This window comes from Petaurus breviceps, unplaced genomic scaffold (assembly GCF_028583685.1).
Source record: "Petaurus breviceps papuanus isolate PSGF00001 unplaced genomic scaffold, PetGlider_PUasm1.0 90784, whole genome shotgun sequence".
In the NCBI taxonomy this organism is placed as follows: domain Eukaryota; kingdom Metazoa; phylum Chordata; class Mammalia; order Diprotodontia; family Petauridae; genus Petaurus; species Petaurus breviceps.
In genome coordinates this window covers 7,882,388-7,900,114 of record NW_027187345.1, presented here as the reverse complement: position 1 = coordinate 7,900,114, position 17,727 = coordinate 7,882,388, and the positions used below count along the sequence as shown (strand labels likewise).

General features: G+C 37.9%; 1 protein-coding gene across 6 annotated transcripts in view; it reads left to right on the top strand.

Moving 5' to 3' along the window:
* Window positions 1–17,727, top strand: part of PLEKHG1 (pleckstrin homology and RhoGEF domain containing G1) — a 280,152-nt gene that overhangs the window by 254,143 nt on the left and 8,282 nt on the right. For all 6 annotated transcript variants that reach the window (XM_069069687.1, XM_069069688.1, XM_069069689.1 and 3 more), the window contains 4 exons: window positions 3,529–3,624; window positions 7,458–7,496; window positions 8,262–8,284; window positions 10,454–12,137. In XM_069069687.1, coding sequence (XP_068925788.1) covers window positions 3,529–3,624; window positions 7,458–7,496; window positions 8,262–8,284; window positions 10,454–12,137 — 1,842 coding nt within the window. The remainder of the gene's footprint in view (window positions 1–3,528; window positions 3,625–7,457; window positions 7,497–8,261; window positions 8,285–10,453; window positions 12,138–17,727) is intronic.

Sequence of the window (17,727 nt, the reverse complement as noted above, 5' to 3'; positions counted from 1 at the left end):
TAAGGTATTTTTTGTAGATTAGGGGGTACTACTGATCTATTTAGAGTGACTAACTACAGGAATCCTGCTAATCGGACAACTGTCTCATAACTATTCACTCTGTATAGGCATACTAAAATAAGTCGGTGGCTGCCGAGCATAGCACTCTCCTGTTTCCAACCCTTTTCCTTACATAGCCCAGATTCAGGACTTAGCTAGACCTTTTTCTTTAAAGTATGACTTTAACTCCTTGTATCAGATTCTTCTTACCTTAGAAAATTAACTGTGATTAACTGTGGGGAAAAAAATAGAAAACCCAAAGCCTTCTAGTCATGGCTGTATCCTTCCATGGCTTGTATTCCTTCATCCCAAGCACTGGTATTACACTGTTTTATTCTACAGGAATTATTTTTATGTCCCTGCTACCATCAAAATAGCTGACATGTATTTACATGTTGCTTTCTGGTTTAAGTGTATTATAATATTTGATACTCACAACAACCCTGTGAGGTTAAGTAGTACTAGTAGTATTTTACCACTTTACAGATAAGGAAACTGAGGCCCAAAGAATTTAAGCCACTTGCTCAAAGTTAACTCAACTCTAAAGGTGTAGAATTTGGATTTAAACCCAGGTCTTCTGATTCTAAGGCCAATGTTCTTTTTGTTACGTTGGCTTGTTCCTCTTCATGCTACATATTGTCCATCTACAAAAAAAGAGATCAATAGTTTTATAAGCGCCATCATTATCCAATGCATTTTTGTGATTTCTACTAGTCTAACCTCCTTGGTATGGAAAAAATCTGAGAACAAGACCCTTCAAAGATTGTTCTTCACTGGTTGGGTGTAGGATGAGAGTAAATTGCACTCTGTGCCACCCATTTCTAACCAGATGAAATCTGATAAAAAATAAACATAAAGAGCAACTTTGAAGAGAGGAGATATGGGGTATGGTGACAGCAAAACCATCCAGAATAGGTTGATTGAATTATGTTTATATAATTACTTTAAGTCCATTTTTTAAGTTCCAACTGGCAATGCCTCTGGCTTTCCCCAGTAGACCCCACAATGTATCCCCAAGTCACTCCCTCTGCCCAACCAGTCTTGAACTTCATAGCCTAATGACAGAGCCTGCCATTCCCTGCTGTGGGGGTGGTAGGATAGGTGGCCTCATTCACTCAGTGCCTTATTTGCACTTGTGTCTACTGGCTCATGTTTTGGAACTTTGGAGATCTATCTTCAAATCTCTCTAAACTTAGGATTCGTTTGGAGAGCCAGGCAACTGCTAAGAGATACAGGAGTCTGAAGCAGTGATTCCTGGAGTAACATTTTCTCGTTACTCTTTCATGGATTGTCACTAGTCCAGGATTAACATGCCAGTGTGCCAGAGTTTTCTTACCAAAGGCCTTTTTGAGGGGGTGGGGAGGGGGAATAAGCATTTATTAAGTTCCTACTATGTACCTGTCATTGTGCTAAGTACTTCACAAATATTATCCCATTTGATCCTCTCAATAACCCTGCAAGGTAGATGCTATTTTAACTAGATCCTCATTTTACAGTTAAGGAAACAGTTAAAGTGACATAACCTCCAAAGTCATACAGCCCCTAAGTGTCTGAGGTCAGATTTTAACTCAGATCTTTCTGACTCCAGGTCCAACAGTCTATCTTCTGTGCCACCTAGCTATGTCTTCTTAAGACATATGTATTTTTAAAGCTAACTCCCCTTCCTCTCCATTCCTCCAGATACTGATCCCCTATAGAGCTATAAGCTAGCTCTATGAGAAAGGTAAATAGACTGAGGTAGAAAACTTTATATATGTATAATATATGTAAACATATATATAATTATTCATGTTATATATATTATATATGTTTATACATACATGTGTATATATGTGTCTGTACACACACACACACACACACACACACACATATATATACTGTTATTGCCAGTTCATAGTATAGTTTGGTTGGAGAAGTATTGATTTGGGACTATATCTTAAAATTTCTTACTTTTTGACACAAGGTGCTACTGAACATTTTATCTAGTGTAACATCTTCACCAGGGTGGTGTTACGTAGGTGGGACATTCACCAGCATTTAGGAAATGTGTATTAAGCGCCTTCTGTGTGCAGTGTATAGTGCCATATTAAGAAGATACACAGAAATTAGAAAAGACAATTCCTAGCGCCCATGGAATTTACTAGTTTATGGGGACATAGAACACAGAGAAAAATATAGAACATTATATGGCAAGTGCATTAGAGGAAGGGTGCAGAATTAAAGTCATGTGTAAAGTTAGAGAGAGGAAGATCAATCGTAGACAACTGAGCCACTAATGAAGAAGATGTTGTTTGAGTTGGACTTTAGGTCCAAAGGTATCTAAGAGGAAGGGAGTGGCTGAGGGGAATAGGCTGAAATTAGGCTTGGAATATAGAATGATACCAGATTAGAGGGAAGAAAATGTCTAAAATGCCAGACAATAGAGTTTCAACTTTACTCAGGCAGTAGGGAGTTACTGAAGATTTGGAGTGATATGACCAGATCTCTTTATAAGAAAGATTATTCTAGCATTTTTGTGAAGGATGTTAATGGGGGGTCCCAGTGGAGTCAGGAGAGGATGAGTTTTTGTAATAGTACAGGGAGGTAGCAGTGGGAATAAAGAAGAAAGGGCAAATGGGAGAGATGGGGAGGTATTATCAATTTTACCTTTTTTTGCAATATGACTAATGTGGAAATATGCTTTGCATGATTTCACATGTATAATTGATATAATTTTGCTTGCCTTCTCAGTGGATGGGGGAGGGGTGGAAGGAAGGAAAAGAATTTGGAACTCAAAATTTTAAAAGAAAAATATGTTATTAAATAAATAATATTTTAAAAGAAAAATAAATACATTAAATTATATTAAGTAATAGTATATCATATATGAGAAGGAAGAAGGAAGAGTTCAAAGATATTTGAACAGTTTTGAACATGGGAGATGGGATGAATGATTTGTACCAGGCAGAAATAGATTTGTATAGGCAAATTTATATAGGCAGAAATAGTAAAGTCAGAAGGAAGACTTTTGAACCATTACTATTGTCACTCCTAGGACTCTTTTTTTCCCATATTTCATTCCAGCTAACATTTTCATAAAAGTTATTTTTAAGTATCAATCACAATTTTCTTACTTGTTTAAGTGGAGTTTGTGAGTGCTCTGAGGCCTGCAACAGCTTCCAACTGCTGCAGTAGAATGGGCATTTATGCCTTGCACATTTTAATGAACTCTCCAGGAAGTTTTGGAGTAGAGCCAAATATGTGATCACTTTTCCTGCAGGGCTTGCATTCTCTGTAGAGGTCTTTAAAAAAAGACCCACTGTGAACAAATAGAAAAGCCCTGTGAAAGACAATAACCACTCACTGATTTTCAGTTTTCTCTTTTTCTTTGTGTGCATAATAGGAATGAACTCATTGAATTCATTGAATCCTGCAGCAGATTAATGATGACAGTGATTGGGTGTATTGCAGAATCTCATATTCTAATTGAAACATATGGGTATCTTACAGATCATCCAGGATTCTATTACAGCCCTGAGAAAGAAATGAAGGCATTTTCCAATTCGAAAGAAGGCGCTGCTCCCCATCGCCTGAGAAGAAAATCTGGTAAATTGGATGTTTTACTCTTTAATATCACAATCCGTCACAGTGACAGGCAGGTGGGAAGTATCATCAGAAATTCACACAGGATAAGGCCTTCACAAATAATGGGCAAGGCCTGGTTTTGGTGGAAAGAGGATTCTATACCCTACAGACTGTGGAACTATGGGCATGCTAGCCAGATAGTAATGCCTGAGATTACATCTTAAAATATAAATTGGAAATATTCATCAATTAACCCCCAGAGCTTTTAGCTTTTGGTCTCCTTCCTGTGGACCTGACTTTCTAGAAGCCTATGAACAACATCTATCTTGTAGTTTTTGGGGCAATAATTTCAAAATGGATGGGTTTATTTCACTTCAATTGTGTGAGTGAGGAACAGTTCATTTCCGTGTGACCCTCACTACCAAATGTGCTTATTCTTGAAATATGTAGGAACTCTCAGGCATTCCTGAAAGTTAAAAACAGAAAAAGTTGAGAGCCTCATGCTAAGAACCATGTTATATTCATTGGTGGCAATTTAACATAGTTTATATTCAGGATCTTGTAACCTTACTAAACAAACAGTCTAAAGTTTAGAAATAACTGTTAGTTGATAGCTTTCCTTCTTCTTGCCCAGTATTCATCTATCATTGACTCAGAACAGTAGCCAGCATTTCAGACTGTAGATATCAAAGAGATAATATTAGGATAGATGGAAAATATGCAAATAGATACAGAATTTTTTTAAGTACACTTATTTGCTAGCCAGCATTTTAATGAAATTCTTAGAGCCAGGTTATTACACATTCTCATGAGATGGTGAGTACTTAAAACTCTCCAAAGTAGAAGGCCCCTACCGGGGAGTAAGTATCTTTTGGACTTAAAAGGAATTAATTCATCCTCCTAAAATTTTAAGAAGTATACTCAACATTTTTATTTTTAATTTTTATTGATGTCTTTTGTTTTCATATCAACTTCTTAAATAACTTCTTTATGTCAACTTTTTAAAAATTCATTTCTGAATATTTTCTCTCTCCCCTCCCCAGCTCAGGAAGTCAACCCTAATAGTAAAGAATAAAAAAGTCTGAGGGGGAAACAATTTCAGTTATAGTAAACATCCTAGTCTGACATCATTCTATGCAGTTTTCTGCATCTATTGTTCCCCATCTCATCCATGAATGGGAGGAAGCACCAAATGCTTTGGGTTTTTTTTTTAATAACCTGAAAATTTAAAATCTGCCTTTATAATGGTATTGGAAGTATAATTATCTGAGTATTTTATGTAATATACTTAAAAAATTAAGTTGCATCCCTCCCTATTTTTCTCAAGTGTTGAGTTTCACAGGGATAGCTTGGAAGTGTAATCAAATTAAGAGATATAATTTGTACAACATTTTGAAAAATAAAGAACTAGTTTACTTAAATTATCTTAAATATCTACCCCAATCTGCTTATTTACAGAAAGACTTATTAACATAATTTTTTTCTCCTGCTTTTTAAGTCCAGTATTCTTTCCACTATGCCACCAGTTAAGGGTACCATCTTCATCTGCCAAGTCAGCAGATCACTTAGGATGTAGTTGCTAGGGGGATCCCAGGTAACGATAGCCCCTTTCAGTCTTTAAAAAAGTCATGAATTTCCTTGAAGTTTCCAAGTGTAGTCTCTCTACTAATCAGCCTAGTTTTTTTTTTTCTTAACTCCTCCTAATTCTTGGTCAATTTGAAATATCAGGCAAGTAAAAAATCTGAGAAGCAGGATATACAAAGGCCCTTTTGATTCTCTTTACCACGTGTTTGGGGATACAATGACAAAACAAAACATCCCCAATCATATACACAGATAAGTAAATGCAACATGCTTACAAAATTGTTGCTATTCATCCTTCGTTCTGGCAGAGTACCAGTGATATCACCAGGGTGATGTTTTGACTCTCTCATGAATTGAATTTAATTGGATTTAAGTGAGGCAGAGCTGCACAAAGCTTGTCTGTCCTCCAGAATCATCAAAGTCCAATGGCAAGAGAGAGTCAAGACAATTGACAATGACCCAGGATGCAGTGGGTGACACTGGCCTTTCTAAATGAAGGTCTTTCCCAGGTCTCAGTTTGTCTGAAGCAACACCCATCCAATGACTAGGGGCTAGGTAAGAATTGAGACAAAAGATGGCTTAAACAGTAACAACTGGGAGAATCAGGAAAAGCCTCATGGAGGGGATAGAAGCTCAGTCTAGAAAGGAACTAGGAGTTCCTAGAAGCAGAGGTGGGCAGGGGGCGGGGGGAGCAACCTGTGCAAAGGTACGGGGGAGTATTTTGTATGGCAACAGTGAGTGGGCCAATTGGGCTATAAATATAAAGGATATGAAAGAGACTAAAATGAAATCAGTCTGAAAAGATATGTTGGAACAAGCTTGTGAAGGGTTACGAATATTAGAAAATTATACAACAAAAGATTGTTATGTAACATGGAAGAATAAGCATGTGTGTGCTTAACAAATACTCTATTGAGGCAGGTCACATTCAATCAATGATTCAGTATAGCAAAGAAAATTAATTGAATTGGGTCCTGAAGGTCAAGTACTCAGCATTTACTGACTTAGGGGGACATTTCCTGATGTCCTCTGGAGTTGTAGGTTCTGTAGTCTCTTTATTCTGAGTTTTTGGTGTGCTGAGTGAAATGACAGTGTTTTACATGTCTGATGTGGACAAAGTTGACCTGCTTCAGGGTTTGACATTTATTTCACATTTCTGCCAAAGTTAGACTTGGGTTATTGTTAAATGTTTCCAAGCAGCCCCTTTTAATTCTAATGCCTTACCTTTGCTATTTCCTTTCTCTTTAGATTGTATATAGCCTGTGTGTGTGTGTGTGTGTGTGTTGTTGTTATTGTTGTTAAAATAAATACTCTTGTGAACTGCTAAAACAAAAGAAGACCCTGGTCCAAAAAGGGGGACCTGGAATGAGCCAGAGTCCAATCCCAGTTTACAAAGGTTATAACTTCATTTATTACCTGAGAAGAAGGAGCTTGCGAACTGCAGCAGAGAGATAAGTTCTCAGCTGTTTGAAGGGGAGTGGGAATAGAGTGAGGTATTTATACAAATTTGAGGTATTTATGACTATTTGAGGTATTTGTGGATAAATGAGGGGTTGAAGGAGAATTATAATATATGGGGAAGTCAGGGGAGTGGGGGTCCAGGGAGAAGACATCTGCAAACACAAATCAGGAAGCAGGATGTTTGTTGCTCTTCAGATAAGTTAGGAATCAAAATGCGTGCTGATCTCTCTGAGCTGGTCAAGACTGGTTTCAGCAGTTTCAGGCATCTTTAAGTTCACCCAATGTTGACTCAAAAAAAAACTATCACTGGTATGTCAATCAACCCTGGGCTTCAGAAGTCCTAATTGCCTAGTTGTGCTGCTCCATTGTCTGGTTCCCCTATGAAAAAGGGAAGCTTTACCATATTTAATTGGCTAGTATAGACATTATAGAGTACATGTCCACTCTGTGTGTGTATGTGTGTATGTATCTATATCTATAGATAGACATAGATATATACCCACACAAATGCTTATAAACATATACACATGTGTATGTGCTTTTTAAATTTATTTATATGTATGTATTGTGTCATTCGTCCTCCTCCCCCATATTGCAAGCTCCTTGAGGCCAGGGACTATCTTTTGCTTCTTTTTTTCTATTCTCGCCTATTAGCATAGTGCCTGGCACATAGCAGACGCTTAATGTTTATTGATTGATTGGATATGCAGGTAAATAAGAATCGACCAGTGCTATGACTGAGTGATTATTCTTTCTAAAACATAATTTGAGTCTTTAATGAAAGTGATAATGGCTTTTTTTTTTTCCAGAACCTTCCTCTAGAGTTCATAAGGTTTTGAAATCCAGTGGTGAGTCAGAAAGTATAACTCATATTTATTCTTAAGTTTTTTATTTGGGGAGTTTTTTTGGTGGGTGCAAACCTTTAATTTCATCTGCTTAGAGAACTCTGGGTATTTAGCCTCCTCTAAACAATCCATATTAGTTCCTTATTTGTAATTTATTGTGTTAGTGAGGTGTCCGGAAGGCTGAGAGAATAACTGATGTGCTCAAGATAATGTAATTTGTATTTATGAGGCAAGACTTAAATCTGGGCATTCCTGACTCCAAAGCTGGCTCTGAACTGGCCAAGCCATGCTGCCTCTCATTTTAGGTAGAGAGACCAGACTTCTCAGAAGAAGAAATTCTCTGTACCAATGTGGTCATCAGTTTCCTTGCACCTTAGAACCTTAGAGAGTTGTTCAGAGATCTGAGAAGCTCAGTGACTTGTCCAGGGTCCAACAGCCAATGTTTGTCAAAAGCAGGATTTAAACCTTGGGTCCTCCTGGTTTCTAGGTCAGCTTTCTCTCCACTATGCCATGATTACTTTAAAAAGTAAAGTTGATATACACTTAACCAGGGAGAAAAAAACTCAGGATTCCCAAGAATACTTAACTTAATGTTTATGGTACTTTACCAGGGTCACTGAAGTATTTCCAGAAGTTTTTGTTTAAAAGACTTTGCTGGATGCCAGTGGGTGATATAAGGAATCATAATTAAAGACATCTATAGCATAATTAATATTTGCTAAAATATAGTCGTTGTTGAATTATTAATTTCTAAATTTCCCCCCCCAGAAACAACACAAGATATACAAAAGGTAAGACATGTTGCACTTCATGTTTGTTTTGTGTAATGTTTACTTCATTCACCCAAGCCCTTGCTTGGGTACAATATTATCTTTAGAGTGAACAAGATGTTTACCATTAAAGTTGTACCAAGCAAAGATTTAGGTGGTACAATGGATAGAGACCTGAGCCTGAAGTCAGGAAGACCCGAGTTCAAATCCAACCTTAGATACCTACTATCTGTGTGACCCTGAGCAAATCAGTTAACCACTGCCTGTCTCAGTTTCCTCAACTATAAAATGAGGATAATAGCACATACTTCCCAGGTTTGTTGTGAGGACCAAAGAGATAAGATCTGTTAAGTGCTTATCACAGTACCTAGAGCATAATGGGCACATAATAAATGCTTATTTCCTTTCTTTCTTCCTCCCTCCCTCCCTTCTTTCTCCCTAATCCTTTTTTCCTTCCTTCTTTTCTCCCTTTCTCCTTCCCTTCTTCCCTATCTTTTGCCCTGTATCTCCTCCATCTCTTTTTGACCATCTCAGTATATCCTTTCTAGTCCCAAATTCTAGGAACCGCCATGACTGCATTCCTGTAATATATCCCACAGTGCCCTCTAGTTACCTTATTTCAGTATAAAAAGCTGGTGTGATTCACCACATTTAAAAAGTACCTCTAGGCAAAGAAACTTGAAGTCTTTGCTTATTCCAAGTAATGATCACTACTCCAAGCACAGATCTGTGGAGGCACCTTCTGCGGACAAATTCCTGTTCCTGCCATTTGAGCTACGAGGAAGTATGAGATGACATCATATTACTTTAAATTTCTCCTCTTAGAAAAGGCAGTAAGGAGTAGGGGAGATCACTATCTCTTCTGTGTAAAGATGCATACTGTTGGAAGTTGCAAGTTCAAAGTTCTTATTGCTATTCCATCTACTGCATATCCCATGCATGTATATTCTGGAATTGTTAATCCCCATTAGGACTGCAGAGAAATTTAGTTGATTAAAGAACCCTTGGAAACTTTCTGTTTTTGAATTGTGTATTGTTCAAATTAGAATGTAATTTGTACATGTTCTTTTGCCCTTTTAAAAAAAATTTATAGGGGGCGGCTAGGTGGCGCAGTGAATAGATCATCAGTCCTGGAGTCAGGAGGACCTGAGTTCAAGTTCGGCTTCAAACACTTAACACTTACTAGCCATGTGACCTTGGGCAAGTCACTTAATCCCAATTACCCTGTCTTTCCCCCTCTAAAAAACAAAAAAAAATTATCTATATTCCTAATATAAGAATATTATAACTAGTTTTCTCTTATTCCTTCTCCTTGACACAATCTATTTTTTATTTTATTTTATTATTTTTAAGACAAGGTCTTTCTAGCTTAGGCTCTGAGTGCAGCAACTACTCATGGACCCAGTTCTTTTCTTTCTTCCTTAAGCAAACTGGTGGCTTCTCACTCCTGGAGGTTCACCATATTAATGCCAGGCTTAGGGTGAATCCCCTTTTGGTTTGACCTACTACAGCTCAACCCTCCCAAGATCAAGAGAGTGCTATATGTTTTAATTTATTTGGGATTTTTGTACATTGATCTCATTGAAATCTAATTGCTGTAGATCTTTAAAAAAAATAAAGACCCATTTTATGATGTGACCCATTTTATAATGATCTGATTACTCAACCACTTTATTTCCTTTAAAGCAAATTTGTATGGAAGGAAAGCTGTTCTTCCCAGGCAGTCAATTAGGATCATTACATAATATAACTATTTGTTAGTAATAGTCTAATTTTTCTTTCTCCTATAGGATCAGATACAAAAATTCTCAGTTGGTGTTCAAAGCTATTCATAACCTAGCCTTCCTACCTACCTTTACAGTCTTCTTACCCCTTCTCCTCCTATATACTCTTTCATACAGTGGCATTGGATTCCTTGCTCTTCCTGGAACAAGACACTTCATTTCTTGGCTCCCAACATTTTCACTGATTGTCCCCCATGCCTAGAATGCACTCCCTCCTCATGTCTACCTCCTGACTTCCCTGGCTTCCTTCAAATCCCAGCTAAAATCCCACCTGCAGGAAACCAGTCCCTGAGCTCAATGAGTTTACAATCCATTGAAAAGACTAAGTATAAATAACATTTTTTAAATTGCATTTTGTTTTTCCTCAGTTACTTTCATTAATTGTTGTATTTCAAACCCTTTTCAGATTTCCAAGGATGATGAAGAAGCATCTTCATCACTAATTACAGACCTTCCACGTTCTACATCAGCCGGAAATCCCCCAACACAGAGGACCTCTCAGCAAAATAGCCCAGCCATTTTGAATGTCCTGGGAAGTAGTGGTGCTGGTGTGAGAAACATCTGGACTGACCACCAGATCAGGCAAGCCCTGTTTCCCAGTAGACGCTCACCTCAAGAGAATGAGGAGGATGAAGATGATTACCATATGTTTTTGCCATCATTATCTTCATCTGATTTGCATTCCACCAGGCTTTGTGAGGAGAGTAATGGTTCCAGTCGACCCTGTAGTTGGCACTTGGGACAGATGCAATCCAGGGATCCAGGGATCACCAATGCTGGTCACAGGATTGTCAGGCGGGCCAGCAGTGCTGGTGAAAGCAATACTTGTCTACCAGAAGCACGAAATAGAGACAGTGAGAATGTTCAGCATGCTTCACGGAGGGAGGTAGAGAGAGGTTCTAGAACAGAAAGTGATGGGAAGGCTTACTTTGATACAGAGTTGCCCCTTCCTAACATAGATCATGTCTATGATAATATAAGTTATGAAGATTTAAAACGGATGGGTTTTACCAAAAATGATGGGCCTGAATATATTCCCCAGAGATCAAGCATGGATTCTGTGCAAGGGGTGCACCATCAAAGCAGCCCAGACTTATTAGCCTCCCCACACAAGCAAGAAAGTCAAGATAATGTCACTCTGACTGAAAAAAGAGATGGAACCCTGTCTGGTAGAGATGCCTCCAACTTAAGCTCTCATGAACTCAACATTACTGAGGAAAATATATATGACACTATACAGCTCCCAGACCCCCCGCTACTGGATTTTAAGTGCAACTACCTAAAATGTGCAAAGAGGAGTAGCTTTTTAGGACTGGAGACAGACTTTGCCTGTTGTGACCGTTTGCGCCCATTTGTTTCGGAAGAGAGCCTCCATTTCAGTGAAGATGAAACACCTTACCGTCATGGTCCCTTGGAGAATGATTATTTAAGTTTGCTATACAGTTCTTCGAACTCTGATTCCCTGTCTCACAAGTCTGTAGCCGATAAACTGTCAGAAGAGGTAGATGAAATTTGGAATGACTTGGAAAACTACATCAAGAAAAATGAAGAGAAAACAAGGGACCGCCTCCTTGCCGCATTTCCTGTTAGTAAAGATGATGTCCAAGAAAGGTTACATGCTGGAAGCACACCTGAACTCAGTAAAGATGTAGACTATGCAATATCTACTCTCTCCCTGCCAGAAAATCCTATTTTCCTTAAGCCTGCAAAAAATAAAGCTATGAGGTTAAGCAGGACCAACCTCCCTTTTGAAGAAGACATGCTTTACAAAGAAAACTCATTAATGAATCTTAATAGACTTTCTCTGGCTAGTGAAATGCCTTCTATAGAAAGCCCTTGTGAATCAATGAATAGCAGTTTATCCCATACAGACCCTGAGAGTTCTGACCTAAGAGTAAACAATGCAGATAAAACCAAAAGCAGAGTTTTTCTCATGGCAAGACAGTACAGTCAGAAGATTAAGAAGGCTAATCAGCTTTTAAAAGTAAAAGTTCCAGAGGGAGAACAAACAGCCAGTCATCCACATAAGTCAAGACACAAAGATCTTGCTGCTATATTGGAGGAGAAGAAGCAAGGAGGTCCTGCCATTGGTATGTTCAAAATATTTTCTTTGTTTTTTTTTTTTCTTGAGAGCAAGATGTATGTTTGAATGAATCTGAATTTCAAAAAGGAATCTACATGACCTTAAAAAAAACACGGCACACCTCTGGTCATGTTCTGCTGTTGTTGAGCTCTTTGATTTCATAGGTAGTAGTGCCAAACTGCTGGAGAAATTATGGTATCTACTTATCTCCATAAACCACCGATGCATTGGAGTGGATTCCAAATTATAGCAAGATTTAGGTTGATATAATTATCATAATGATTTATAAGGATTATAATGAATAATAGTATATGATAATATATATTACATTATATTATATTATAATAATTATAACGATTTAAGAATTTGTCATCGATAGTGTAAATTAGTAATACAGTTGTCATATCAAAAAAAATGGAAAGAAAACTAGAAGCTACTCCTTGTATTATTTCCTGTCAGTAAAGATTCCCTCTTTGAGTGACTATGAAGTATGAGAAATACAAACAAAGAAACAAACTAATTTAGGATTTGATTCCTTAGTCTTTTCTTTGGATGTCAGTATGTTTAGAGGATTCTTACAGTTGAGATAAGCTTTGGAGTTTTAGGAGAGGAGTATAGGGTTGGGAGTGAATCTCAAACCAAAATGCTTAGTTCCCCTAATGATGATTCAAAATAAGAAAAAGCTTCTTTTCTCAGATATTCCCAATTGTTCTGCTCACACACGTTCCACTAGTCTGTTCCTCTCGTTCCTCATGTGTTTTAGTTAATGCTTAATTTTAAAATAATAATAAAACAACTGAACTGGTTTTCTGCTCTTCTACTCCCTATCACATGCTTTTTTGGCAAAGCTGGTGTCAGGGACTTGAGTGATTCTATCATTGGAGAACTACCTTTCTGTCCTTTATATATACCATCAAAAAAATGGAATTCTTCCTGCCTCCTCCCTTGGAGCAGTGAAGATAGGTTCCTACAGGACAGCATGTTGGCAGATGACTTCTGTATTAGGTGTTTTTGCTTAGTTGTTTTTCTTTGTCACTTGGAGAAGGGTTCAGTCTTGAAGTGGGTGGGAATATCTGTAATATAAAGGATAGAAAGCCCAGGACATCAATAGAACATTTTAAAATGTCTTTAATAAAACTTTTCCATAAGACTTCTCATGGGGTGGGGTAAGCCTGAACTTGGACACTATGTACTTTTTTTTTTTTTTTGGCAAAGATAGTGCCAGAGACTTGAATGATTCTCTTATTAGAGAACTACCTATTTTTTCATGGGGTTTTTTAAGGTCAAAACTTCACAGTAACTCCTCAGACTGTATTTCAGTGGTAGAGTATCTGTTTGAATAAAGCATAGGGTATTTTTCAGTACACTAGCATTTCTGAGAAGGAATTGTCATGATCCCAAAACGAAAATGTCAGTTTTCAGAAATAGTGGCTAATTTAGAATATTCAAGATAGGTTTCCCAAAAAGCTGCTTCTTAGTGACCTAGAAGATTTGACCATATTGGTACCATCAATATTTCTCCTTGGAGATTTGTTTCTGTTTGTCTCTTTTGAGAGGGGAACAGGGGAGTGAAAGGGAGTTTCTGAATCAATCCATCAGCTATTTGAAAAGATTTAGGTCTTGTAATATGCCTGCTGGTTTTTTACTGCTCAATATGAGGAAGAATTTCCTTGGTAGTTAAGATTGTAAGAACCCTGGAGGGGCTATAATGGAGGAATGTTATTGAATGGCCTCGTTAGAGATTCCTAAAAGAAGCATGACTGAATGGAAGAGAGAATTAAAGCAATAGAATACCTGAGTTCAAATGACACTTATTAACTGTGTGACCTTTGGGAAATCACTCAACCGCTTCTGAGCCTCTGTAAATCAGAAACATTAAGAATATTAATAACTGGGGCGGCTAGGTGGCGCAGTGATTAGATGACCGACCCTGGAGTCAGGAGGACCTGGGTTCGGATCTGGCCTCAGACACTTAACACACACAAAATAGCCGTGTGACCTTGGGCAAGTCACTTAACCCCAATTGCCCTCCCCCCAAAAAAAGGCAAAAAAGGAATATTAATAACTTACCTAACTACCTTGGAGGATATTATGAGGCTCAAATGAGATAATATATATGGAAGGACTCTGTGACCTGTGAAGTGGTGGTTATAGTGGACATAGAAGGTGGTTAAATTTTTTTTTAATTACTTGTAACTAATCCCTTAAATGTAAGCTTTGAACCTTTGATGTCAGAGATTTGGTGACCTCTCAGAGGCTTCTCTACCAGATGAATCTGTACCTATCTACTTAGTTATGTCTGATTTCTCTTTTCCAAATCTAGTGGTAATAGAAAACTAATCATTTACATACAGAGAGAAAATAACTGAGTTCTACACACATCTAGGTAACAAGTGGTGACTAAAAAGAGATTGGTGCCGTGGTAATATAGCCATTAACTTTGGGCTGGTGTCAGAGCCTTGTATTACCTGAGCGTCCCCAAACAATAGAGAAGGTAATGTTCCCTTCTGAGATAGTATTAATGGTATCTAACAATAGAAGTTGAGTGACTAAAAAATAGTAATGTCCTATGCCTAACTCTCTGAGTTCCTGAGTAGGGAATACTTACTAAATGTGAGATGTCTATCCTGAAGGATTAAGAAACTAAACCATTAGCACCACAGCGGCCACTTGTGAATTTCTCCTATACCCCTTTTAATATTAATTTGGTGATTCTTTTTTCCTCTTGGTATCTTCTTTGGGGATCCCATAGGATCTTTTTGCTAGATTTGTGTCTGGGTCCATTTTGACATGGTGGGCTACTACTGACGTTCTCCCCAACAAAGAGAAGACATCTTCAAAATCTTCTTGAGAGCTCTGTGTTTTCCATTGCTGCCTGATACAGGCACGTCCCTAGGGCCTGCCATCTCTTGGACCTGAAGACCTAAATCCTGCCTCTTCCGTCTGGGTGAATCCAGAGAGCTTCCTGTGCCCACTAGGGTTTCAACAAGTTGACATGATGAATCCTTTTCTCTTTCTTGTTTATCTGGGCACAGGAACTCGTAATCGACTGGACCGATTCTCCAGACTACTTCGTATGGGCCTTGCCACTTTGCCCGGAGCTTGCTCTCGCTGTTGTGCGGAAGGAGGAGCACGCTATCCCCCGGCTGAAACTCTCGAACATCTTTATTGAATGCCTAGCCTGGGTCTATAGGGCCTGGGGCAGGTTTTCGCCTAAAAGTCACCCAAGCAGGTCCATTCATTCCCATATTTTAAAAACATATTTGTAGCATGCTGGCAGCCTTGTAGCACTCAGGCCTCCTGGGATCCTTTGAGTCAAAGGATACCTTTGAATTATTATTCCTATGATAACTCATGTGGGGGAAAAACCCTATGTAAATTGAAGGTTTCATCTCAAAAAGCCAAGTCTTATCCTAACTATCTCTCTAAATTTAGACACAAAAAATTGGCTCGAATGGCATTGCTTCAGTCATCTCATCCCGTCTTTGTACCTGTTTTAGCAAGGGTGATATGAAATTCTTCTCCAAAACTCCAAGAATTCTTATCAGGAAAGAAGGAGAAAAATACCAATGAATAATCTAGGCATTATTCCTATTATTTTAATAATAATGTATGTCTGCTCTCTCTCTCTCTCTCTCTCTCTCTCTCTCTATATATATATATATATATATATTTGTGTGTGTGTGCGTGTATACATGCTAAATCCTTATTATGTCAGTAAGATATAAATAATACACACGTGTGCATGCACACACACACACACAAACTAGGAGGAATCCTAATCCATGTATCTGCATCTTAGCTTTTTGTAATGGAAGCAATGTGGCCATCTCTCTGAGATAGCTCTATCTTTCTGTAGCCTGTCTCTCATGTAGAGTAACACTAGGTCTATTTATGGATTTTCATCAGATGTGGTTGGGAAACCAAATTCCTAGACCATGTTTTCTACTTGGTGGGGCCTTATTCCCAAAATCAAGACATCTCTTAGTTCTTATAGAATTTTAGAGCTAAAGGGAACTCTATGCAACTATATAATCAATCTCCTTGATACTTTATCTGTAGGATGTGTTTTTACCAGAGGTTGACTTCCCTCTGTTCTTCCATGCAATGTATTTCTAGGATTTTTATTGCCATTAAATGGTATATACTGAGGAAATTCAAATTAATTTTAAAATTGACCTCAGAAGAAGGAGAGGCATGTTTGATGCCTTTCCTAAAAACATCTGAGTAATCAGTAGGTGTTTCTTCAGTGCAAGCTATATAGCAAGCAATGGGCTTTACAAATAGTATCTCATTTAATTCTCACAATAATTCTGTGAAGTGTGTGTTATTATTATCCTTATTTTGCATATAAGGAAACTAAAGTTGAGAGAGAAGTTAAGTGACTTTTCCAAGGCCACTTACCTAATTAATGCCTGAGGGAGGACTTGAATTCAGGTCTTCCTGACTCCAAGTCAGATATTGTGAGAGAAATATAGGGTACCTCAAAAGTCTCAGCTAGTAAACCTTTAAACTGCACTAAGATTTTGGGATACCTTTATAAGGGTGGGAGGAGATCAAGAAGCACATACTTTAGTTGGGGACAAAAGACAAATAAAAACATTAGAAATTCATGGGTTGTTAGAGCTAGAAGCCTCAAATCATTTAGTCCAATGCCCTCATTTTTAGAACAAAACCACTGAGACGGAAAGGATAAGTAATTTGATCAAAGTCACATAGCTAGTTAGTGACAGAATCTGATTCCTATAAAAATCCCAGAGCCAGCATTTCATGAAACTAGGAATGGAGAGTTTCCATCCAAGCTTGGAAAGAGAAGATTTATTTTTTGTACAATTAAATGAATTCAAAAATAGATTTAATAGATTCAGTAAAAATTCCATGAATTCATGAATGTATCTACAACAGGATTCATATAGTTAAATAGGAATTTGTTCTATCTAATCCACATTTTTGAGGATAACATTAGAGAATTCATACAAATCTTCTAGAAAAAGGTGCCATCTCTGGAATCCAAGGACCTAGATTCAAATGCAGACTTTCACCATAACTACTTATTCAAATTTAGGCAAATTGCTTTAGTGTCCTGAGGCCTCAGTTTCCATGTTTGTAAAATGAAGGTGTTGGACTGTTTGCCTCTGAGGTCCCCAGTAGGTCTAGATCTAGGATTCTTACATTGTCCAAGGCAAAATTATTGTTGAATCCTGCATGTGACCCAAAATGACATCTTTTTGTTTTCATAACTGAACATTTCTTTTTTTTATGCAATTGAGGTTAAGTAACTTGCTCAAGGTTACATGGCCAGTTATTTTTTGTGTGGGTGCCAAGTATCTGAGGCCAGAACCGATCCTGGGTCTCCCAACACCGGAGCCGGCACTCTTACCCACTGCGCCACCTGGCCGCCCCAATAACTGAACATTTCTAATAAATAATTAGGGAGTAACTCAGAAATGAACAACATGAAAAGTTTAATGGTTCTGTGAAAAGTGACATAAATTGCAAGAAAGGTCCACATTGTGATCCAGTAAATAAAGGATTTAGTTCTATTTACTTAAAGATAAGTACCTGGGGACTTGATGGAATGAAAAATAAAATAATAT